Source organism: Periplaneta americana, chromosome 7 (assembly GCF_040183065.1).
Source record: "Periplaneta americana isolate PAMFEO1 chromosome 7, P.americana_PAMFEO1_priV1, whole genome shotgun sequence".
NCBI classification, from domain to species: domain Eukaryota; kingdom Metazoa; phylum Arthropoda; class Insecta; order Blattodea; family Blattidae; genus Periplaneta; species Periplaneta americana.
The window spans coordinates 73,827,646-73,852,743 of record NC_091123.1 but is presented as its reverse complement, the minus strand read 5'-3'; the positions used below and the strand labels follow the sequence as shown (position 1 = coordinate 73,852,743).

General features: G+C 34.5%; 1 protein-coding gene across 3 annotated transcripts in view; it reads right to left on the bottom strand.

Annotated features, from left to right (window-relative positions):
- Positions 1 to 1,886: 1,886 nt before the first annotated feature.
- LOC138703204 (prolyl endopeptidase) overlaps positions 1,887 to 25,098 on the bottom strand; it is a 52,762-nt gene continuing 29,550 nt past the window's right edge. For 2 of the 3 annotated variants that reach the window (XM_069830903.1, XM_069830904.1), the window contains 6 exons: positions 22,572 to 22,720; positions 18,070 to 18,282; positions 16,699 to 16,849; positions 12,276 to 12,386; positions 9,510 to 9,578; positions 1,887 to 6,786 (listed from right to left, as the gene is read on the bottom strand). In XM_069830903.1, coding sequence (XP_069687004.1) covers positions 6,721 to 6,786; positions 9,510 to 9,578; positions 12,276 to 12,386; positions 16,699 to 16,849; positions 18,070 to 18,282; positions 22,572 to 22,720 — 759 coding nt within the window. In that variant the 3' untranslated portion in view covers positions 1,887 to 6,720. The remainder of the gene's footprint in view (positions 6,787 to 9,509; positions 9,579 to 12,275; positions 12,387 to 16,698; positions 16,850 to 18,069; positions 18,283 to 22,571; positions 22,721 to 25,098) is intronic. The other variant, XM_069830905.1, reaches the window with a different exon arrangement.

The window sequence follows — 25,098 nt, the reverse complement described above, 5'->3', positions numbered from 1 at the left end:
ACTGAAAATAAACTGAATGCTATAATAAACATAGTAGATAAAATTTAGATTTTAAATTGAGAACTATGCAAGTAAAAATATCAAGCTCATTCAATTGAACAGCCTATGTAGAAACAGAATTATTTCAGAAGATCTATAAGTAAGGACCCAAGAATAGTTTCAACAAAATTTGGTGAGTAACTTTCTGCGAAGTTTTGCACTTTTTAGCTTTTTTGCGAAATTTTACGCAAAGAAAGACATTTTTCGAGATTTTATACAATATTTCACACGAAAAACAGAGGGTTATTTCCGATCTCTGGAAACGGATTTTGAATGACGTCATAAGCGTCAGGAGCATGGCTAACAAGAAAGACAGGCTACGTCGCGATGTCACATTCTTAGTCATAACATGGCTAACACTGAACAAGTTTATATATAAATGCACATTTAATATGAGTTTAATATAGCTATTCCACTGTTTTTTAGAACTGTGAACATGTATTTATAATAGGTGATTGTCAAGATGGCCATGACTAGACCATGATAACTCCGTGACTCCGATTCGTGCCGCAGCCTGTCTTTCCCATTAGTCAGGAGTCACATGACAACTGGACTGTGGTGAGAGGTGACAGACCAGTCAGAGTGCACGGTATCTCACAGCAGCAATGGCCAAGAAAATCGAGCCTTTTTGGAAGGAGTACGTTGCGACCCCTTCCAATGCCAAGTACAATTTAGTGAAAATAAAAAACGTGATTTCGTTATTTCCAAGAAAGGCATCTTCTGTGTACCTAGTAGGACTGGTAAAGCTCGGATGGGATTAATTTGTATCATTTTTGGAGGTGCGACTTGTGGCGAGGGGGAGGGGGGAGGTGGAGTTGCTTGCTTTTTCCCCTCTGGAATTAATCCTATCCGAGCTTTGCCAGTCTTATTAGGTACACAGAAGAGGCCTTTCTTGGAAATAACAAAATCACTATTTTTGCAGGCTTGTTTTATTTTCACTAAAATGTACTTGGCATTGGAAAGAGTCGCAATGTAGGCCATCCCTCCCAAAAAGGCTCGATTTTCTTAGCCATTGCTGCTGTGAGTCACCGTGCACTCTGACTATGAAATCACTCATTACTGGTCTGTCACCTCTCACCACAGTTCAGCTGTCGTGTGACTCCTGACGCACATGATGTCATTCAAAATTCGTTTCCAGAGATCAGAAACAACTCCGTACAATTTTTTGAGACTTAACTATGACTCATGTTAGCATCATGAAGCTAGTTGCCATATTGGATTTTATTGTAACTTGCATACTAGCATCATGAAGCCAGTTTAGCCAAACGCCATGTTGAATTATAGTTTAAAATATATCTGCATAGGTCTAAATAATTGATAATTTTAAGATTAGGTTAGAATTATCAAGTTGGAGCTTGAGTGGTTGCGTTAAATGCGTAATTTCTAATGTGATGACACAGAGATGCACAGTAATTTTTGGAAATAGATGTTAGATATATTGTCTGTTGTGTCGATGTATTGTAAATTTGCAGCATTTATTTAGCTGTAAGATTTTTTATTTACTGTTATAACAACAATATTATGGTTTTTAACCTGTTATGTCCAACATCTTTACATTGCTCTTCTGTGAACTTACCACCATTTTTCAGAGTTCCTACCTATACTTTATCACTTAGGTAAAGAGAAGAATAGTAAGAAAAGTGTACATAGATGATTTTGAGTAAATCATCACTTTGAATGATTTTTCAAAAACTTCAAATACTGTGCTGTTCAAATTCAAATAACTTTTCGTTGAATTTCACGTGCATATTTCTCATAAAAATGATCCTGAAATAATTTCTCCACTAATTTAGGAGCAAAGGTTGTTTGTGCACAAAAACAGGTATCATATGAAAACCACTTTAGAATATGATTAAAATGTGTATTTGTTAAAATCTGGAAATTGATTTTCTGCAGCTTCACAACACTTCCTCTAACTTTGTATAAAGAAACAGTAAAAACTGCAAGGCTCATAACAAAGAAGTTTACTTGGGCATTTTAAATACGAGAGACAGTTCAAACACAAGTTTACAAAGCACACACGCTGTTATTTCTACTAACCTTACATTTGCGACATTTGTTGTAAGGAAGTTATTACAGTCATTCTGCCATCATGTGATAAATAGAATTTCACGCAATTTATATGTTATAAATAGGGCCCGGATTTTTCGAAAATGCGTATGCGCATATGGAAATGCATATTTTGAGGGTTAGTGCATGTTTCAGCATTTATTTAGTTTGTGTATGATCAATTATCTGACATTTCTGGACGAACTGTAAATCTAGTAATGAATTTATATGTTGGACATCCCTTGGTACAACAACAGCCTTCCTTTTTCAAGTAAAATGGTAACGGGACCACACTTCACACGCAGGTAGATGGACTTCCAGACCTTTTTCACAAAAGGAATTTCTTACATTCCTTTCTCAATGCGGTAGCCTCTCAAAGTTTGTGTCGACAGGACGGCAGGTGTTCATCTGTTGACTTGTTTTTCATCTACTAATAGTTTATGTAGTATTCTGTCAGATTAAACTAAAAATGCCTAAAGATAAGTCCACTAAATCCTTTTTAATTAAACAGTTGATTTCAGGCAATGGTGACTATTCAAGTAACGGCGATGTAGTGTATTGTCAAGAGAAGACTGTGAAATGCGAGAAAAAGTCTCAACTAGAACAGCATTCGAAAACAACTGCACATCTCAGGTCAAAACAAAGGGGTAAGAACATGCAACAGGTACTTCTAACTCAGGCGAAATCACGGTCTGAAGTTACTACATTTTCCGCTGACCTTTTTAAAACTTTTGTATGCAGCAACATTCCACTGCATAAATTAAATAATCCACATCTACGATCATTTCTTCAAAAATATTGTCTTAATCAAAGGAATGAAACATGTATATCATTGAATTAAAATAAAATAATTCCTTTGGTTAGTGCATATTGTTTTGTTTTTAGTGCATATTTGCATGCATATTTTAAGTATTATCAGTGCAATATATCCGGTCCTAGTTATAAGTTAAACATGGCAACATGACTGGAATAATCATTGTATGTGGTAGAGTAAAAAAAATTTCGTGGACCAACAGTCATACATCACTGACATGAATTATACCTATAAATAGTGGCACTCATTCAAGTCCATAATTAAACTACCCAACAAATTACAAGGAGGCCACAAAGCAGTGAAGACCTCCCTCCCCCACCACTTTCTACCCAGAAAACATGTAACAGCCATTTAAGTAATAAAACATATCTAGGTTACAATTCTAATGAAAATCAGTGTTTCAAAGTTACGTGCATTTTAAGTTCACATGGACTATGTTTTTTTTTTTTTTTTTTTTTTTTAAAGAGGTTGTACATTACTGACAATCAGTTCTTGATTGTGAACATACCAAGGACGATTAATACCATGCTCATGTGAAAACTGTCACAGGAGACAAGAAGAAGAATATTTTAAGGGGAATTCTCTGATAATGCCATTTCAATAAGACTATGTTATACAGAAATGTAATCAAAATAAAGCTACTAGTCTGTTTTAGACAAGAAAACAAACAGTTTCCATGTGTTAACAGGAAGGAAGTTGGATAAAATTTTAAATCCCTCTCCCAACTGCTTGCTATGTGATTTGTACCTAGAGTTGCCAACTTTTTTTATGGAAAATAAGGAGACCAAGGAATAGACAAAATGACACATAGAAAACTGACAAATTATACATTCAGTTCACTTATTAACAAATAACTTTAAACTTCGGCAATTTGGCAGTAAGGGTATTGTGAGACAGATTTTACCTCGTGTAATAGTTTTTCATCATTTTTAACAAACTATAAAAAATTTCTTGTATGAGTAGTTGAAGCAAAAAAATTTCTGCCCCGCCGAAAATCGAACCCGGGCCGGCTAGCCTGAAGCCAGACGTGCTACCACAGAGCTAACTCGGTAGACTTCTTAAATATGACGTATCAATAAAAACATGCATTTTCATGCAAATCCTCGGTCTAGTTATTTTCCCTTGCTAATTGCAAGTTATTCTAATGTTACTCCATTGATTTTCTTTGAATTGATTGATTTTTAAATATTGACGATGATATATTTACTGAACTAATTTACATAATTTATATTTTAAGATAATGACTGGTTTTATAACATTGAAATTGAATTTCTTGATTGGACTGGAAGTAAGATTTGATGGTATGCTCTTGCAGATGCCACACAATCAAGTTCTTAAAAGATCCTCAGGCGAAGTTTATGTGTATTGCGGGATGGCGATGAAGTGAGGCATGCAAATTATTATTGATACAACAGCCATGTTGTTCGCAACTCAAACATGAAACATCTACCGGATAAATTGCTTGATTTACTGCCATCGTATCCAGGACTACACCCATGAGTGTTCTTGGGTCTTGGTACATGATTTTAATTTTATTAATTTAGAAATCTTCTCACTATTCGTGAGCTGCCACAAGGGACAAAGAGTACTTAACCATATAAATGTTTACAAGTTCAGTGAACCATTAATTTTGTTTTGACAATGAAACTCCTACAAGTACATAGCTGCAAATACATTTTGTGATTGGTGGCTTACCTCCCTTCTCCCCAGTTTTGGAATTGCACAGAGAAGAGATAAATCAACAAACGGGGTATGCAACAGTCTTTTCAGTTTGTTCCATACACTTCTATCATGGCAATGATACTCCAGACAATTAGCTCTTCCCACTAAGTATTATGTACGTTGTAAACTCAATTTTCAACTGCCTCTCGTATACAGACAGTGATTTCAATAACATGGTACTCAGTGACTTTAACATCATCTGGTAATAATGATAACTCTCAAGTATAACCCTTCCTGAGCGCAATTTATTTGAATAGAAATCAAATAAAACAGTTATCCATAATTTACAGACGTATAAATATGTATAATTCAAACTGGACAAAGCTTTTACAGTAAGTGCAAGTACTTAAACACATGCAATGAACATATGTACACAAGACAGAAAAAGAAAATGATATGTTATGTATATATAGGGTATAAGTAAGTGTTTCTACTTCAAAAAGTAATAGAGGGAGCTATTTGGAACAAAAATTATCTCTCAACATTTTTTATTTAATGTGATGAATAAGTTTTATAAAAAAAAAAACACATACCAGTCAGTTCAGGTAGTATAGATCTACCCTCATAGATTCTGATGACAGCAAGAGCTTACTAGAGATGAACAAAACTAACTGCCGCTCTCGCTCGCTGTGTTCGCTGCATTTGTCTTTCGAGTCTCGAAATACCATTTGGTCGGCGTGGAAAGATTTCGTAACTTTGAATAACATACATCATTGAAATAAATAACATAAATATTTAAATGAGGCAAAAAGACAAAACAGAACAGTATCTCAGTTATCAAAATGTTCTGGCTCTATTATATATTACCTAGGTTATATAAATAAAAAAAAAAAAAACAATTCTCAAATAAATTTCCTTTTCTAAGAAACATAAAACATGACATTAATATTTTTTTACTTAAGATTGCGCACTTGATCTCAAACATATGAAAAGAAAATTCCTAGCCTTTCAATAAGGGCCTAGTAATTAAATAAAGATTGGGGAACGGATTATTATACACTGGAAGGTAGAGATGTTTCAAATAGGCTACTTGATTATTTATACATATATAACAGTTGCCAAAGTAGATAAAAGTTCAGTCAGGTATAAACAACTGCTGACTTCGGGACTTCGGGAGATGATCAATATCGAGTCTCGGAAGACTCACAACCAGTCTTCACGTCAAGGACGCGACGTATACAACATTGTCGTGCGGTTTTCGGCTTTGCGGGTGCTGTTACTTTCGTTTTCTCGATCGTTGTTCATCTCTAGTGCTTACTCTTTCTGTCATACATCTAGCTGCCAGATATAAGCCAGACTCAACCCCACATTTTGGCAAAGGTATGTACGTCCTAGTGACAAATAGCTTAATGTTCAGATGATTTCAATCAGTTATTCTCTTTATCCGATTAGCATATATCAATCTAAACAAATCAGTACATACTGCAATTTCTATAACGGAATTTTCTCTGTGTTCAAGTGTTCTTTATGTTAATTTTTTAATACAGCTGACGTCTGTCTTTAAGTGTTAGTATAGTGTTCGAAATCAGGTTTCTGAAATTAGATGTGAAAACAGACACCAAGTACACTTAACATTTTTTTGTTCCATATACCGTCCCCTATTATCCTTAAAGTACAAGCATCCAATGTCCTTACATCATGTATAATGTCACAATCTAACAAATTAGTAAGAATTCATCTATGGGAACAACTATGCAGCTTTCATCTGACTGACAAGGCATATGTGATCATTCGCTCAAGAAGGGCAGACTTTCAGCAATATATCCAACAAAATCTCATAAAAAATATACAATTATTTAAAATATTATTAATATATAAAAACAAAAGTGTTGATCAAAATTTATATATTAAAGAAGCTTACTAGCTTAATCTAAATTTACATTTCGTTTTAAGGAATTCACAATTACAGTGGTTCAAATGTTTGGGTACTAGTCCACTTGTACACAACATACAAGAAGCTTGCTTCAAGCAACATCTCAAATATTAATTACAAAAAATATTACAGACAAAAATTAATCATATTTTAACAATTAAAGCCTGTTTTTTAAAATCAGATTTATAATTTTTTCATTCTCTTTGCACTTACTCAGCGGGAGTCATTTCTGAAATTTAAGACCCAGGGACTCCACTAAGAAGCATAAGATGTCTGTGCTCTCTTCGATCTGTTAAAGAAAAATAAACTCACATGATGCTAGTTCCACATTATATGCAATTAACATACAGCCAAATATGAGATAAGATTAGTACCGGTACTTCGAGGAAGAGGGCTCATTTATAATAAATGGCGTTTGAAGGGAAATCATTTCATGAAAAAAACATCTATTATTCTGGATCACAATTAAACCAGTGAAACTCGAGATTTAACATTAAATGAGGACGTAGCTGCAATAAGGGCCCATAGCCCCATAGGCCCTTTTTCCAGAGAATGCATAAGGGTGAATATTCTGAAATGGGCAAATATGAATAACAAAACTGGAAAAAATATATTATATTAAATTGTGTACTTTTTTCTTACATTGGTTACATTCGCTCCTATTATTGAAGATTCTGGTATCAGTTGAGCTTAAAAAAAATGTTTATGTGAGATTTTCTAATTTAAAAAAAAACCAAGGGATTGTTGTTATCTTTCTCTTACAGCCCATTGTTTAAGGTATCTTCTAAACTTTGTACTTCAGATTTCACTTGTCTTCGAACATTTCTTTTTTCACGATCAGTCATATCTGCTATTTTCTTTCTTTTTTTATATATTCTTTACCATAGTCCCTTTTTTTCTGCAACTCTTTTTCAGTCATATTTGCCCTCTGCCTACGTATCTTCTCCCTTTCATATTTCCTACTTTCATCATCAAACTTTTTTTCTTTCCTATAAACAATCACATGAAATAATATTCGAAGTTACTTTATACACCAGTATTTAATAATTGTATGTTAAATGAAACCTCGGTCCCTCAATAAAGGGACCGACCTTACAGGGACCATTGTTACAAATTAGTATAATTTCTGCAATAGTTCTGACAAAATAAATCGTTAAAAATATCATGGACGTTAGATTTTTTAATCGACAAACATTGTAATGTTTTGCATATACTACGAAAGTTTAATATATACAAACTATATTTAATGCCACCTGGGACCGGTGTTACCAATAGAAAACAGAACATTCAGTCATCAGTGATGATCTTTGTATTTTTCAATGAAATAAATTACGACAATGGAGGAAAAGTTTTTTAACTGGCGTCATATTGACCTCTCATCACTACCAACCGTTAAAATTTACCACATGAAGCAAAATTGTCTTTTGTGTAGCTCTTTTATTTCGAAGGACCGGCATTACGAAATTTTTGGGAACAAACTTTACGTTAAAGTTGTGTCCTTTCAGAATTATGTGTCCTTTCAGAATTAAACAAACAACAATTCTTGTCTTTCATAAGTATTTATTTTTATAATCTTGGTCGAGGAAATAAAACCAAATCGAAACATTCCGAGAAAAACTTAGTAAAACAGAATAAAATGTAGTTGGGGACATAGGGACCATAGTTATATTTTGACGTTTGGACGTTATTTTTTTAATTATAAATTTTAAAATTAATCCTTTTATGCTTTGTTTCCAACTAAAACATGTGAGAGTTAGTTAATTAAACGCAAAAGTAATCAGTTAACATTTACAAGAAACTCCTTAAATCAGCCGGGACATACATTTACCCATTTCAGAATATTCACCCATAAATCGATTCTCCATGGTTTCTTTGTTACACCCACAAAGTTTCGTTGAGAAATTTTGAACAACAATGCTAGTAAACCTGTTTATTTTAATATATTATGTTATAGACCCTTTATCTACAGAACATGTTCATACATGAAAAACTGCCCTCCAAGACTGGATCTTCAATCAGCATCTCGAGTTCCACTGAAGAAAAGTAAAGTTAAGGATGTCAGAGACTTATTTCCATATGTAAAAGAGGAAAGCCGCTCATTTTGTGAGTCTCTTTTCCAATCTTCTGAGACTATGAAAGAAGAAGAGGAGAGTGAAAGTGATGACAGAGATGAGGAGGAAAATCGTTTGGAAAATAGGGACGTGGAATGAACAAGAATAATATCCTACCTTGTTTGAAAAACATTTTTCATACTTTGTTCAGTTACAGCATAATGTGTTACAAAACGTTTCACTGTTTCTAAAGAAGTAACACAGTCATTAAAGGACACAAGATTGTTGGCGGCATGCATGGGCAGCTTAGAATTTCCACGAATTTTAAAGGGGGTTGTATCTTACCAACGAACACGTACTATACTTTTGCGTTTTTACATTTTCTCACAAAACCTAATTTCGAGAAGAATTGATTTAGAATGTATACATGACTTTTCCTATTTCCTGGAGTTGAAAATACGATAGTATCACTGTAAAAAATGACTAAACTAAAAATGTACATCCGAAATGAATTACCATGAAAAGTAAAAGGAATTTTGCTGGGACCCCAGAAAAAATGAATAAGTGTGAAACGTATAAAAGAAGTATAACAATCTACAGTTAAAAAACAGGTATTGGTATTTAAGTTTTCTAAGTTTACATTTAGCATAGTAAAACAATTAGGAAAACAAAACCAACATCTTTTGACAAAACACTCTTTGGTGAATGTAGAGTATCCAACGCCCACTGAACGAATATTTCACTTTTATCACTGCCAATGTTGCGCTGTAATCGTATATGCAAGGTAGGCTATAACAAAAACCTAACTTGTCAAAGAAGCAACAAGTTATACTAAATATTTGTAAAATTGGCCTATGTCTCTATAGTGGGCGGGACATAAGTAACATTGACCCACTCTTTTTCCAGTTTAAGCAAAGGAAAAGAATAAAAGCACACAAACATTATGAATAATGATACTTACCAATTTTGCTGTTGGTTTGCCACCTCCGTGCCCTGCCTTTGTTTCAACACGAATCAGAAGGGGATTCTTCTGAAAAAAAAAAAAAAGGAAGTGCATAACAAATGACTATAATTTTCCTTCTTAATCTTCCCTTATAGATAACACACAAGAACTATTTAATAAATACTTGCATTAACCATATGTCGCACCACATCTGAAGTAAAGCTAATTTTCATTGTAATATTTTTTTAAAAACTTTTCCCCACAGTTGTTACACTCATCTCATCTCATCTCATCTCATCTGCAAAGTCTTTAACCTCAAAGATAATTCGTCGCACTGTGAAAAATGAGAAGTCGTATGAAGTGTAAGTGTGCATGGTGGATGTGAGATGTTTTTATACAAGCTGTGGTTACCATATGTCAACTTGTACTTGTTCCGATTCTCGTAAGAATAGCTAAAGTACTCCATCTTGCACAACATGACCCAGGATTATATGTTCCAATGAAAACCCACTCTTCAATGAAATCCCTATATCTTGAACTAATTCTCGATCAGTAATAAACTTTCTTTATGCACAAAAGTGGCAATATTACAATCCTTGCTTCAGTAATAGTAACAAATAGGAGTAACAGGCCTATCAGTAATCCTATTTCGCAATTAATTCAGCCTTTTACAAAACTGAATATATCATCAGAGGTCTATCCCACAAAAGTGTAATATTTGATAAATAATTTGTTCATAACTAATACAAATTATAAATTTGTACGTTCCACAAAAACTTATTGTACACTTTGTATAGTTATCAGTTACAAACAACATTTCCATTTTGTACCACAGAAGTATTAGTAGTAGTAGATTGTACCTTGTATACATTTTCTTACTAGTGAAAGAAAGATAACTGTAACTGAAAGCAGTAGCAGAAGTGACAGTGAAGTTGCTCAGATTGTCCACATATTTAGAGAATAACTAACTAGCTCCATATTTGAAGAATGGGCGTCATATAGAAACTATTGCATATCATGGAATATATAACTCTGCCAGGGAAAATAAAACTATTATTATTATTATTATTATTATTATTATTATTATTATTATTATTATTATTATATAGGGTTATTCAAAAGTGTCGAAAGAATTGAAAGCTCTCTACTTTTGTTAAGCAGTAACATTACAGAAAATAATAACAGTTGTGTTCATAAAAGAATAGGATTTACAGTAGAAGCCCGATTTTAGGTGACCTCTATTTAATGTTTTTCCGCATTTAACGTTAAATTTTCATGGTCCCAATAATTATAGCATAATTATAATTAATCTATAATTGCTCTATTTTTATATTATACACTAATCTAATTTTATATTGATCTATATTTTAATTTAATTTTAATTTCATTTAGGCTGCCCCTGCCCCTGCCGCTGCTGCTGCCGCTACCACTACCACTACTACTACTACTATTATTATTATTAGTAGTATTAATTATTATTATTAGTATTATTAATTTATTAATTGTATTTTTTATTAATTGTGTTTCTTATAGTCATTGTTGAGTGTAATTAGTTACCACTGCCACAGGGTATATACCCATTTGCAGTGTGAATAAATACATATATACATATTCAATTTAACATTATTCTATTTGCTGTATTTTAGGTTAAACAATATTCTTAAATGATTTTTTTAAATTTCGACTAACCCAATATGCATTTTGATTCTACACATAAAATACAGATTTTTTTTAATGAATCAACGATTTCACGATGTTGCTGCCTCATTGCTGCGTGCTAATGGTGTGGGCATGGAGTAATTTGTTATCCTGGACAAAAACAGGTGGCAGCAAGATCAATTTCTACATTAGCGTCTCTAATATTTTAAATGGGGAAGTCAATAACTTTAACTTTCGCATCCTATTATATTCATCCATGCATTGACTGTGTGTGCTGTAGTAGAGTCCTGTTGAGAAAAGAAAAAATCACACTTCCAGTCGATTAATTCTCTGAAAAAAGGGGAGCAAAGTTGTATTTACTATGTGTGGGCATCAATTATTCTCATAAAAAACTGATCCTATGATTTCTTCACTGCTTATGGCATGCCATACATCAATAAATTTTTTCATCATGAAGGGGCACTACAAGAAGGATATTAGGTTTTTACAGCACCAAATAACTATTAATTTGCGAGTTCATTTATTCATGGAGGTGGTACAAAGCCTCGTCTGAAAAAAATATTAAATTTGGATCTGTTTCTTCATTATGTAGGCCTGTAACAAAGTGTGCATCAACATATAGAGTTACCCAGTTCATGTGCATAGTTATCTTATATGGCCCCAATTTTAATTTTGTAGCTCTTTGGACAGAGCCATAAAAAAGTTCCATTTGTTGTGAAAGGTGCCAAATGGATATTTTAGGAGAATTTTTCAAGCAATAACCAATGTCATCTAATGTTTCTTTGGTACGAATCTTAATATGCTGTTTCTTAGACTGAACCTTCCTGTCACCTGAAACTTTTACACCCGGAAATTTGTCTTCAAATTGACTTTGAACTTGATGAGCCAAATGTGTAAACAAACATGAATCATAAATAAATACTCGTTGATAAGTAGAAAGCATATATTCAATCATAATGCTCTCAGCATTTGCATATTCAACAAACATCAAACTTTTAATAAATGACGTGACCTTGAGCATGCCCATGCCTAACGTGGTTACAGTTGTGCACTTGACAACAGCACAATCACCATGTGCTGGCTTGAACTTCAATGCCTCTTCTTCTACAGGATAGAAACTCATACCTGTTGGGAGTTATTTCTCAGCACGTGATGTAGAGTGGCAATGAACTTCAGGGAGTGCAAAGGCACCACCCGATCATCATGATCTGCAGTCAGCAGGAGGGTAGCAGGATACTGAAAATAGACACAAAGATGAAAAATGTGATACACTTATAACTACATAATTAATTTCAAAATAACACCACCAAATTGCCAAATAACACCAAATATTTAAAACTTAAAATAAACTTCTCTTGATAAAAAAAAAAAAAAACACTTTTATGGGACTCTAGCTATTAGTATACAGTAATCATTTCTAACATTACTTTTCTATTTACAAAAATCGGTACTAAAAAGTGATATTAATATGAAAAAATATTAACCATTAACAGCTAAATTTCCGAACATTCAATTTGCTGATGCTCTTTATTAAAAAAAAATCAATTAAAAATTATTGCCTAGGGAGAAAATATAAAGTTTCAATTATTGTAATATCTATATTTTATTTTTCTCTTTTTACTTTTTACTCTGTTAATTAATCAAATACTCATTTTAAATTTTGTGGAATTCTCCCTAACTATGAGTATGTACTCTTTCTGGTGGTGCTAGAGTGATATTTTATAAAAGAAAACAACAATATGTATCGTTGTTCTAGTAATAAATTATTATTATTATTATTTTTTTTTGTATTCGACAGATAATGGAGAAAAAATGGGAGTATAAGGGTACAGTACACCAGTTATTCACAGACTTCAAAAAGGCATATGACTCGGTTAAGAGGGAAGTATTTTATGATATTCTTATTGAATTTGGTATTCCCAAGAAACTAGTTCGATTAATTAAAATGTGTCTCGGTGAAACATACAGTAGAGTCCGTATAGGTCAGTTTCTATCTGATGCATTTCCAATTCACTGCGGGCTAAAGCAGGGAGATGCACTATCACCTTTACTTTTTAACTTCGCTTTAGAATATGCCATTAGGAAAGTTCAGGAAAACAGGCAGGGTTTGGAATTGAACGGGTTACATCAGCTTCTTGTCTATGCAGATGACGTGAATATGTTAGGAGAAAATACACAAACGATTAGGGAAAACACGGAAATTTTACTTGAAGCAAGTAAAGCGATTGGTTTGGAAGTAAATCCCGAAAAAATCCCGAAAAGACAAAGTATATGATTATGTCTCGTGACCAGAATATTGTACGAAATGGAAATATAAAAATTGGAGATTTATCCTTCGAAGAGGTGGAAAAATTCAAATATCTTGGAGCAACAGTAACAAATATAAATGAGGAGGAAATTAAATGCAGGATAAATATGGGAAATGCGTGTTATTATTCGGTTGAGAAGCTCTTTTCATCCAGTCTGCTGTCCAAAAATCTGAAAGTTAGAATTTATAAAACAGTTATACTACTAGGTTCAAAAAGTTCCCGGAATTTTACTACCATTTTTCGTATTAATATATAACAAGGGATATTATACATTTGTTTTGTTGGTAACATTCATGATGTCATTTCCTTAAAGTTTGTTGATAATGGCAATTATTGGTTTTGAGTTGTAGGCATTTGTTTATCATAGTGTTTTGTTTGTTCGTCGCATTTTGTAATTATGTCCACAGAGCAAAGTACAAACATCAAGTTCTGTGTTTTGCTGGGGACATGATCAGTATGGCTGATGAAGATGGTGATTTCTTAAACAAAATGAAACTGGTGCTACTTGTACGACCCAGTCCCTAAACGACAGTCATCTGAGTGGAAATCGAAAACATCTCCTCGGAAGCAAAAATTTCCTAGGGACACTTCCAAAGGCAAAGTTATTTTAAATGTTATGTTTTATTTAACGACGCTCGCAACTGCAGAGGTTATATCAGCATCGCCGGATGTGCCGGAATTTTGTCACGCAGGAGTTCTTTCATATGCCAGTAAATCTACTGACATGAGCCTGTCGCATTTAAGCACACTTAAAGCAAAGTTATTTTGGAAGTTTTCTTCGACTCTCAGGGTCTCATGCACCATGAGTTCATTCCAGAAGGTCGTACTGTAACGAAAGAATTGTACGTAGAAACCCTCCGTCGCCTCTGGGACGCAGTGAGAAGGAAACGTCCAGAAAAGTGGGTAGAAAACAACTGGTTCCTTATGCATGACAATGCACCTGCTCATCGCGCAATTATTGTAAAGAATTTTCTTGCCAGGCACAACATAACTGCTTTGGATCACTCACCATACTCTCCTGATCTCTCACCACCTGATTACTTTCTGTTTCCCCGTCTGAAAAGTCATCTGAAAGGACGGAGATTCAATGCTGAAGAGGTTATCGCAAACGCGACGAGAGCACTAAGACGGGTTTCACAAAATGGCTTCCAGGCCTGCTTCCAGGAACTCTACACGCGTTGGCAAAAGTGTGTTGTTGCGGAAGGCAACTATTTTGAAGGGAATGCTGTAGAATAGTGTTTAAGGTACGTTGTTTCTATGATGCTAGCAAATTCCGGGAACTTTTTGAACCTAGTATGTATTACCGGTTGTTCTGTATGGTTGTGAAACTTGGACTCTCACTCTGAGAGAGGAACAAAGGTTAAGGGTGTTTGAGAATAAGGTGCTTAGGAAAATATTTGGGGCTAAGCGGGATGAAGTTACAGGAGAATGGAGAAAGTTACACAACGCAGAACTGCACGCATTGTATTCTTCACCTGACATAATTAGGAACATTAAATCCAGACGTTTGAGATGGGCAGGGCATGTAGCACGTATGGGCGAATCCAGAAATGCATATAGAGTGTTAGTTGAGAGACCGGAGGGAAAAAGACCTTTAGGGAGGCCGAGACGTAGATGGGACGATAATATTAAAATGGATTTGAGGGAGGTGGGATATGATGATAGAGACTGGATTAATCTTGCTCAGGATAGGGACCGATGGCGGGCTTATATGAGGGCGGCAATGAACCTTCGGGTTCCTTAAAAGCCATTTGTAAGTAAGTAAGTATTATTATTATTATTATTATTATTATTATTATTATCATTATTATTATTATTATTTGCAATAAGATTCTAAACATAGTTCTTTCTTTTCATACTCTGACTTCTTTGTGTCTCTAAACTTCTGAAAATTCACCCACGCATAACAAGGGGAGATTACAATTCATGATCTAGCAGCTCTTCTGCCAACCCACCCAGCCACATCACTTTGTAACAAATTTCAATACACACAATATTATAAGAATAACATTCCCGGATAAATCATTACGAATTTCTTAGTGCATTTTGCATAATATGCTTCTTTTAATGTAAGCCATCACATCAAACTCCCTCTGTTTCTCAGTATAATGAGATACATAAGGAATGAACTGTGTCTACTCCTTGAAAGAGTTCTGCTACCAACATCTCAGTGACATAAACAAAAGAAGTGCTGGGTTACTTTTCTGAGGGGCAATATTCATAAATCACTGGCTGATCCGAATTTTCCTTGTGAGTGAACAGCATTGTATGAACCCATGAACTCAAATTTAATGTCTAACGTGGTGACACTCACCCACTGAAGGTAACAAAATCAGTATACTGAAATAACACTATTTCTATATTACGTGTTGTAAGCATACTTCCATTCGGTAATGAGTTTTGGAATAATATTCTACAGATAGTAACAGTACATTCCTACTACAAAAAAGAGTAATCAGAATAATAGTAGGTGCCAAATCTAAGGAATCATGTAGGACCATTTTAAAAAAAACTATAATGTCCACGCTTCTTAATATTTTTTTCATTGATAAACTTCCTCGTGAAAACTTTGTAACTAATTCAACAATTCATAGCATAAATACCAGTACTCATAAAAAATTGACTTTCATACTCCATCGGCAAGTCTATAGTGCTATCAAAAATGAGTGCGTTATGTGCCAGTGAAAATTTTTAATAGCCTCCTTATGCATATAAAAAAATCAAACTATAAACATAAGATTCATTTAGGGTTAAATCACAGTCTAGGATATACAGTCACGAAGCTAGTTGTGAGGGTGCTAGAAACAATAGACTGTGCCATTACTATTTTGCATTGTATGTAATGAGGTGATATTAGTGATCCTAGTGGTTAGCAACTATCTATGGATGCATATTTACTACGTATTGAGCTTCGTGACTGTATATAGTAAGTAGACTGTGGCTAAATTAAAGAAGTACCTAATTTCTCACGCCTTCTATTCTGTAGGTGAATTTATGACATTCAACAATGTTGCGTGAATATTTCTGTCTTGTATTAAGTATCGATACTAACCTTTATGTTGTACTATAATAATGTAAAACTTTTCTGTATATATTATATTTCAACTAGACTGTGACTATATAATTAAGACTGTAGTGGTATTAAGATTTTTTTTTTGACGTGTTCCATATTCTAGTTGTGAAGCAATGTATTAATACCATGGAATGTGAATAAATACAATACAATACTCACTACTCACCTGGTTCCCGTTACCTTGAGGCACTTTAACATTGTGGAGAGGTGAATACTTTAATAAGTTGTGATAATGTTCTTTGTCATCAGAGCTACCAAAGTCTGACACCCAGGCATAGCCTATGGTGAATTTGTGAAACCTTAACATGTCCAAAACTCTGGAAAAAAAAAAAAAAAAAAAACATTTTATTACTACTCTACGAAAATTACAATTTTAGAGAATAAATGCCAACAAGACGAAGACCATGGTCATAGGAAGAAAAGTAAAGAAGGTAAACTTGCGAATTCTAAATAAGGCAGTAGAGCAAGTGGACAGCTTCAAATACTTGGGATGTACCTTAAGCAGTAACATGAGCTGCTGCCAAGAAGTCAAAAGAAGGATAGCAATGGCAAAGGAAGCTTTTAATAGAAAAAGGAGCATCTTCTGCAGACCTCTGGAGAAAGAACTAAGGAAGAGACTAGTGAAGTGCTTCATGTTGAGTGTAGCATTGTATGGGGCAGAAACATGGACAATACGACGAAGTGAAGAGAAGCGAATAGAAGCACTTGAAATGTGGATATGGAGAAGGATGGAGAGTGTGATATGGACATACAGAATAAGAAACGAAGCTGTGTTGGAAAGAGTGAGTGAAGAAAGAATGATGCTGAAATGGTCAGAAAGAGAAAAAGGAATTGGCTGGGTCACTGGTTGAGAATAAACTGCCTACTGAAGGATCCACTGGAAGAAATGGTGAACAGGAGAAGAGTTCATGGCAGAAGAAGATATCAGATGTTGGACGATATTAAGATATATGGATCATACGCAGAGACGAAGAGGAAGGAAGAAAATAGGAAAGACTGAAGAATGCTGGGTTTGCAGTAAAAGACCTGACCTTCGGTAAAACACTATGAATGAATGAAAAATGAAAAAGAATTTAACACTATCCAATGAAGACAAATCATCAGTGAGTTTCCAAACTCACTGCTGATTCAAAGTGGCACAAAAGCACGAGTGTGATTGAAAAGTCTTATGGCTGGAGCTACCACTACTTTTAGTTTGTCAGTATTATCTTGCACCTTACATGACAAGCTAGGCATTTACAGAGGACAGCAACTCATTTGACTCTAAATATGTGTTGTTGTTTCTTAATGCAACATTCTAAGCAAGTTTTTGCTCCCTCATGGGTAGTTATTTTTTTAGATTTGTTTATCTGCTGTTATGTGTCAGCAGTTTGAGAGGAGGTTTCAACATGACCTCATTAACAGTTTCCTTGTCATTAAGGAATTCTTAAACCTTAAACATAAAAAATATTCCCTTTCCTCACATGATTGAAATGTCCAAGAACTATCACTGATGCTATCTTTCTAGAAGCTAGCAATCTTAGAAGAAAGTACTCACCCAACTTGGGCCACAGCAGCACCAAAGAGATCCGGTCTCTGATTGATACAAGCTGCCACCAATAGCCCTCCATTCGAGGCTCCCTGAATAGTCAGCTTCTCTCGACACGTATAACCTTCCTTTAGTAAGTATTCTGCTGCTGATTGGAAGTCATCAAATACATTTTGCTTGTTTAGAAGTCGTCCTGCATTGTGCCATGCCTCTCCATATTCTCTGTCAAAACAATGTGAAAACAATTTATCAGTCTGCGTAATTTCATAAGAAGTGAAAAGAATATAATTTTACTGACACAATTAAGTATCTTATCCGTGATGGGTACAAATAATTTACAGTATCATGTGAGCTTGAGAATTAACAGAGGGTTTGTAAATGAAGAGCAGATAATCCATATGTCACTGTGAGATGAAATTTGCTCACCTACATGTTATACAATGCAATCGGTCGGAGCTAAAAGGAACTAAGTCAAAATATGCAGTTTTGGGTTATGCAACAATTTGAACAACTGATGTCATGCGCATCGAACAGTGGAAGAAGGAACTAAGACTTTTAAATATTCTTTTGTCTTCTATAACATAAAAATATAATATTTGTGTTATTAGTGGAATATTTTTTGCTTCTCCTGAAAAGTTGTCAAAAGTGACTTAGTTCCTTTTAGCTCCGACTGATTCAATTGAAGCGTCGGTTGGAACAACGTTATAAGTTACATTTGGTAAAATTTACAAGAGTTGAAAAAAAATGTGTACACCTACAACGTTGTTCCAGGGTGGCAAACTTTTGAGTGGACAAATTTCACGTATTGCATTCATGGACACTGAATGAAAAGGCTGGACACATGGGATTAGCTATCAATCAAGAGAAAAGAAAATATATCTTTAGTGGGTATTCTAGAATATCAATACCAAATGAGCTTAAGATACAGGAATTTACGTTTGAGAGGATCAAGTCTTTTAAATATTTGAGATCAGTAATAACAGAAAACAATACCATGGATAGTGAAATAGGAGCTAGATTAATAGCAGCCAATAAGAGCTATTTTGGATTAGCAAATATATTAAAAGCAAAGAATGTTCCTTGTACAATTAAAACTAAAATTTATAAAACAATGATAAGACCGGTGTTGATTTATGGAGCAGAGACTTGGACCCTGACAAAAAGAGAGGAAAATTCTCTGGGAACTTTCGAAAGAAAGATCTTAAGAAGAATATATGGAACGATTAATGAGGGAGGAATATGGAGAAGAAGGTTTAACCGGGAATTATATCAGTTATATGAAGAACCAGATATAGTGGCGATTATAAAAGCAGAAAGGATGAGATGGCTTGGTCATCTCATGAGAATGAGCAAAGACGAAATAGCCAAAAAGCTTATTTTTAATGAAACTGGAGGGATAAGGAAAAAGGGAAGACCTAAGCTCAGATGGTTTGATGGCGTGACAGATGACTTGGTGGCATTGGGAGTGAGAAATTGGAGGAGGAAGGCACAGGAAAGACAAATATGGAAAAGAATTGTTGAGGACGCCAAGGCCCATGTGTGGCTGTAGTGCAGAGATGATGATGATGTATTCATGGACAGTTGCAAACCAAGGAGTATAGCAAGGTAACATGACTTATACACGGAAACACACCAAATGAAGATTTTGTAACTTACAACGTTGTTCCAGCTGACACTTCAATTATTATAATTTTTTAGGCTTAAATGGTTGGTTCCCAATGCGGTGGTTAGTGAATAAATATTCTCAATTTATCTCGACTTAATACCTATATTCAATATTTGAATCTCATATGTGTAGCATGATGGGCAAAAAGATTGCCTGGCTAGAATAATTCTAAGACTGGATGACAAAAGCTTCTTAACCGAATAATAACAGGCATTTTCCATATTTATTCTGCGTTTAATTTCCTCTAGAGTGTCATTTGTATTTGTTACTGTTGCTCCAAGATATTTGAATTTTTCCACCTTTTCCAAAAATAAATTTCCAATTTTTATATTCCCATTTTGTACTAAGTTCTGGTCACGAGACATAATCATATAATTTATCTTTTCGGGATTTACTTCCAAACCTATCTCTTTACTTGCTTCAAGTAAAATTCCCGCGTTTTCCCTAATAGTTTGTGGATTTTCTCCTAACATGTAACATTCACCTTACAATTGGAGGAAACATCCAACCAGCTAAACAAGTGAAGTGGGATTCGAACCAAAATTTATTTGAAACATAAACTTACATATACTTATACAGAATCTTTTATATTACGTTTACAAAAAAAATCTCAAAATCTGTGCGTCAGTGGCTACATGACAATATCTTTGAAAAATATTGGAGTGCAAGAGGTCAAATGACTTTATTGTCAAATGCCTGGCATTAGAAAACAACAACAACGTTTACAAAAAAGATTTTTAAAAAATTGTTATCATACTCAACAATCCAATCTTATTGACATGTTCAACTTTGTGCACTGGACTGGCAGAACTGGGTATCAATCAATCAATCAATCAATCAATCAATCAATCAATCAATCAGTCTTCATAATGTATCCAGCTGTTTGTTGACAACACAAAGTCCACTATAGTCCACTGTAGTCTATTCAGTTTTTGTTTTTCATGAGAAATGAGGGGTATTTTGATCGGTGTTCATTATAGATGCCTTTTGCTAGTAGCCAGAGGTGGGGTGTAGTCAATATATACTGCAGAGCTGTGTCTTCTGCAACTGGTACTGATGGTTTTAATTTAATTCTTTTGTGGTTTATAGATGAACAGTAGAGAAGAATGTGTTCCAGATCTTCATCTAAATTATTACACCACAGACAACACCAAAGCAATCCCACTATATTTTTCACTGCTTACGATACATGGAGTCCCTCAGCTGGGTATTTATGTTTGTCTTAAATTTAAAGTCAGACATAATCTCCAAACACTCTAATCTTAAAGACATTGAATATGGACAGGCAGTTTCAACATCTCTAGCTCTTATCTTACTAAATCATCAAAATTATACCGATTGTAATATGCCTTGTGCTTGCAAAGAAACACTGTAAATGGAATTATCACAACAAGCTACTTCATTGCAAAGCGCATTATTCTCAGTGGTTGGATACTGAGGATAACTACAGTGAGTTCCACCAAGTTCATGATAATTTCATATAAATAGTTTTTTATTTTTCAGTCAATCACTTATCATGTTAAGATGGCAGAAATGGATTCTGTTACATCAAAATACGATGTTAAAAAAGTCACGAATATTTTCGACTTACTTTCAAGTCATCTTCAGGTGAAGGTTTTCTGACAAACAAATATTTGAACTAGATGAAAATATTTAAACACATTTATAAAACACTAGTAAATAGTTTGACCATACATGCTTTACATAAAATGGTAGAATGGTTACATAGTCTTGAAATTAAAATTGACATACAGATAGAGAACCTTCTGATGAACATAATACAATATATATTGAGGCGCATGCAGTGTGCCTGAATTATGAAATCAAAATCGTTTAAAAATTATTATGTATAAAACTGAAGATTAGGCTTGTTCTTTATGACGTTCAATGTATTGGAAGACTGTATGAAGTGGATACATTGAACATCATAAAGAACAAGCCTAGTCTTCAGTTTTATACATAATAATTTTTTAACAATTTTAATTTCATAATTCAGGCACACTGCATGCGCCTCAATATATATTGTATTATGTTCATTGGAAGGTTCTCTATCTGTATGTCAATTTTAATTTCAAGACTATGTACACCATTCTACCATTTTACGTAAAGCATGTATGGTCAGACTATTTACTAGTGTTTTATAAATGTGTTTAAATACTGTATTTTCACCTAGTTCAAATATTTGTTTGTCAGAAAACCATCACCTGAAGATGACTTGAAAGTAAGTCGAAAATATTCGTGACTTTTTTAACATTGTATTTTGATGTAACAGATATTATTTCACAAACTTATCTGAACTCAACATGACTTTTAAATTCATGATAATTGTTTTATGGCCACTATAGGTCTAATTTCTATTTAGTGGTTCAGAAGATGAGTCAAAAGTACAAATAATAAAGCCAAAGTGGAAAATCAAACTTTAAAAATATACAGCTGACTCCTAACAAACTCTTGCACAATTTGTTTCAAGACTTCATATCTTCTGTTTGTTGACAGGTTTAATAGAATATCAGTGGCCAGGTAGCTCAGTCTGTACAGTAATTGGCTGTGGAGTGAAAGCTACTGGGTTCGATCCTAGGTATTAGAGGGATTTTTTTCGTTTCCAAAAAAGCTTTCAGAACAGACCCAAGGTTCACTCACCTGTCTGTCAAATTAAGTATCTAGTCTCTCCAGCAGTAAAATGTGGTCAGACTATGGTGCTGACCAATCTCTTTTTCAATGTTCAGGTTAAGAAAACATGGAGCTCTACCTTCATACTGTCCATATATCTTCATGGCATCTAAAGGGAATAGCTTTATCTTTAGTGGAGTATCAATTAGCTATCGAAGCAAAGCAATATATTTACCCGCCTCCACGAATATTTGGAATGGCAAGAATTCCTCCAAAGTGCTGAATGAAGACCAGACGAGTGACACTAAAGGTTGGCATTATGCTCACATTGAAGCCTCCATATCCATATAATAGGCAGGGCCTCGAGCCATCCTTCACAAAACCCTATTCAGAACAAAGGAACAACAAAATAGTAATTAACTACATTGCTTTCTTTTGCAGAAGTAACTAGGGTTGCCAACCCTCCCACATTTCCTGGGAACTCCCGTGTTTCTCCCTAATTTTTAACAGTCTCCCGGCTCCCATATTTTTCTTCTCTTCGAGCATTTTTCTCTCTTATTTTTGCATAATGTAAAAATCATTATACTAAACATTTGATTTTGCCACGAATTATGACGGTTTGTATGATGAACTTTGTTGTTGAAGAAATGCTTGCCAGAAATAAGTTTTAGTGCTCACCTGTTTAAAATTGAACGATATTAATATTATAAATTTTGAAAAACTGGCTACTTTTGTTCTAAGCATACTAAGTAGTAATGTCCATACAAAGAGGATGTTTTACCTATGAACAATAATTGGACAGATGTTCGAAACAGGAGCACAACACATCTAATCAAATCAGAGCCGCAAACTGCAGTCGACATCAACTATTACGCAAGACAAAATCTGTCTCAAAATACTCTTAATTTAAGCCCAGCTGCCGAAGTGTACAATAAAGTTTTTTTTTTTTTTTTTTTTTTTTTTAAAGTAACAGAACGGAATAATTTGCCAATGTTCTATGTTAAATTTTGTTGATTCCTTAGTCTCCTGTATTTTCTTAAAAAAAAAAAGTTGGCAACCCTAGGAGTACCAGTAAAAATCGATGAAAACTGTCAACATTTTTATTGTCTACATGCAATCACTGGACCTTTGCATCATTGCATCTTCACTTTCGACAGGATCATGAACCAACATTAGGTAGCTGCAAAACTTTCTCTCTTGCAGACAGTATAGTGCAAGGTCACTGATTCAGACAATACAGGACAGAGAAAAGGCAAGGAGTGCACATCTGATAATTAAGTTCTGACATTGAATTAAAAAAAATAAAAATAAAAAGTGACTTATTACAACTTAAAAACATCTAAACACAGATCTACTTTTCTATATAATCAGCAAGTGTCTTTGTAACTGCAAATCTAGCTTTCAGTTAAAGCTCTCTGTGAAGCAGATTTGAATAATTTCAAGGGAAAAATTATTACGGGGCCAGGTATCGATCCCGGGACTTTTGGCAGAACTTTACTTGAAAGCTAGATTTGCATAATATATATATTACTGTCGGTACATTAACAGACACACAGAGTTTATGTGCACTCAATGTGAGTTTCTGGCATCTTGTCAGCTCACTCGAGTTATGTGGATATAAAGAGAAACATTGAGACGGTGTCGGGTGAAGTTCCTGGGTAGCTCAGTCGGTTAGAGCATTGGTGCATTCTGCCAAAGGTCCCGGGATCGATACCCGATCCTGGAACAATTTTACCCTTGAAATTATTCATGTCTTTGTAACTGTTGTCATAGCAGCCTTCAAACCCAACAGAAAGTGATAAATTTTTTGGGCAAGAAATCTACAGTAGGTACGATTTCCTCCAGGAGAGAGATAAAGCTGTGGATCCCAGGTTGTTTAATTTGCAACATGTTAACCGAATGTGTTAGCAAAATTACAATGGTGGCCTTTCACTTGCCTACATACTTTTCCTAACATTTGTGTCTACATGTCTCTTGACATCTGGCCAATACCAGTACTATTGCAACTTGCAGTATATGGAGAAATGAAGTAAAAATTCGCGTAATACTAATTAGCGTCGCAGATGCCATGATTCCACGGTCCTGTATGTAACTGACACCACAGATTTCGTGTACCAGTATGTGGCTTAGGCTAGAAACCTGCAACAAAAGTCAAGACCACTGACTTCCAATAACTTTTGTGTAACATCATACAAACTTTTCTTACTCTCATGGGGGGGAGTATGCCACCAGTGAGTTGAGCCTCCTTAAGACTCTTATTATCACTAGTCATCGGATTTATATGCACTGAAAACTAAGAATGCCACCAAGTATATTAGAGTTAATGCAGTGTCTGATGGGAGGGTTTCTAAGCCTGATTCTAACAATAGGTAAATGAGACACATGGACTGAAGCATGCAACTTGTATACCGTGTACTAATGTTTAAGTGGTGGTTAAGGCCGATAATGGTATCAGAACGAAATACTGATTATATTTTGTCAACGGTCACTTACACATCAGCACACGGTTTACAGGATGCATGCTCCAGTTCATGTGCTTCATTTACCTATTGTTAGATTTTGGAGACTTGTGAATCAGGCCTAGAAACTGTCCCACATATCTAAATGTGATGTCTATTCATCACTCATCATCTCGAAGTGCTGAGATGTGAGACAGTGCTTTACATGCAGGAAAAGTGTTACACTTTGCAATGTGAATCAGCTGAATAATTCAAGTCATCTTGCGAGGCTATCAAGAGTACAGATAACTTTCCACGTCCTTT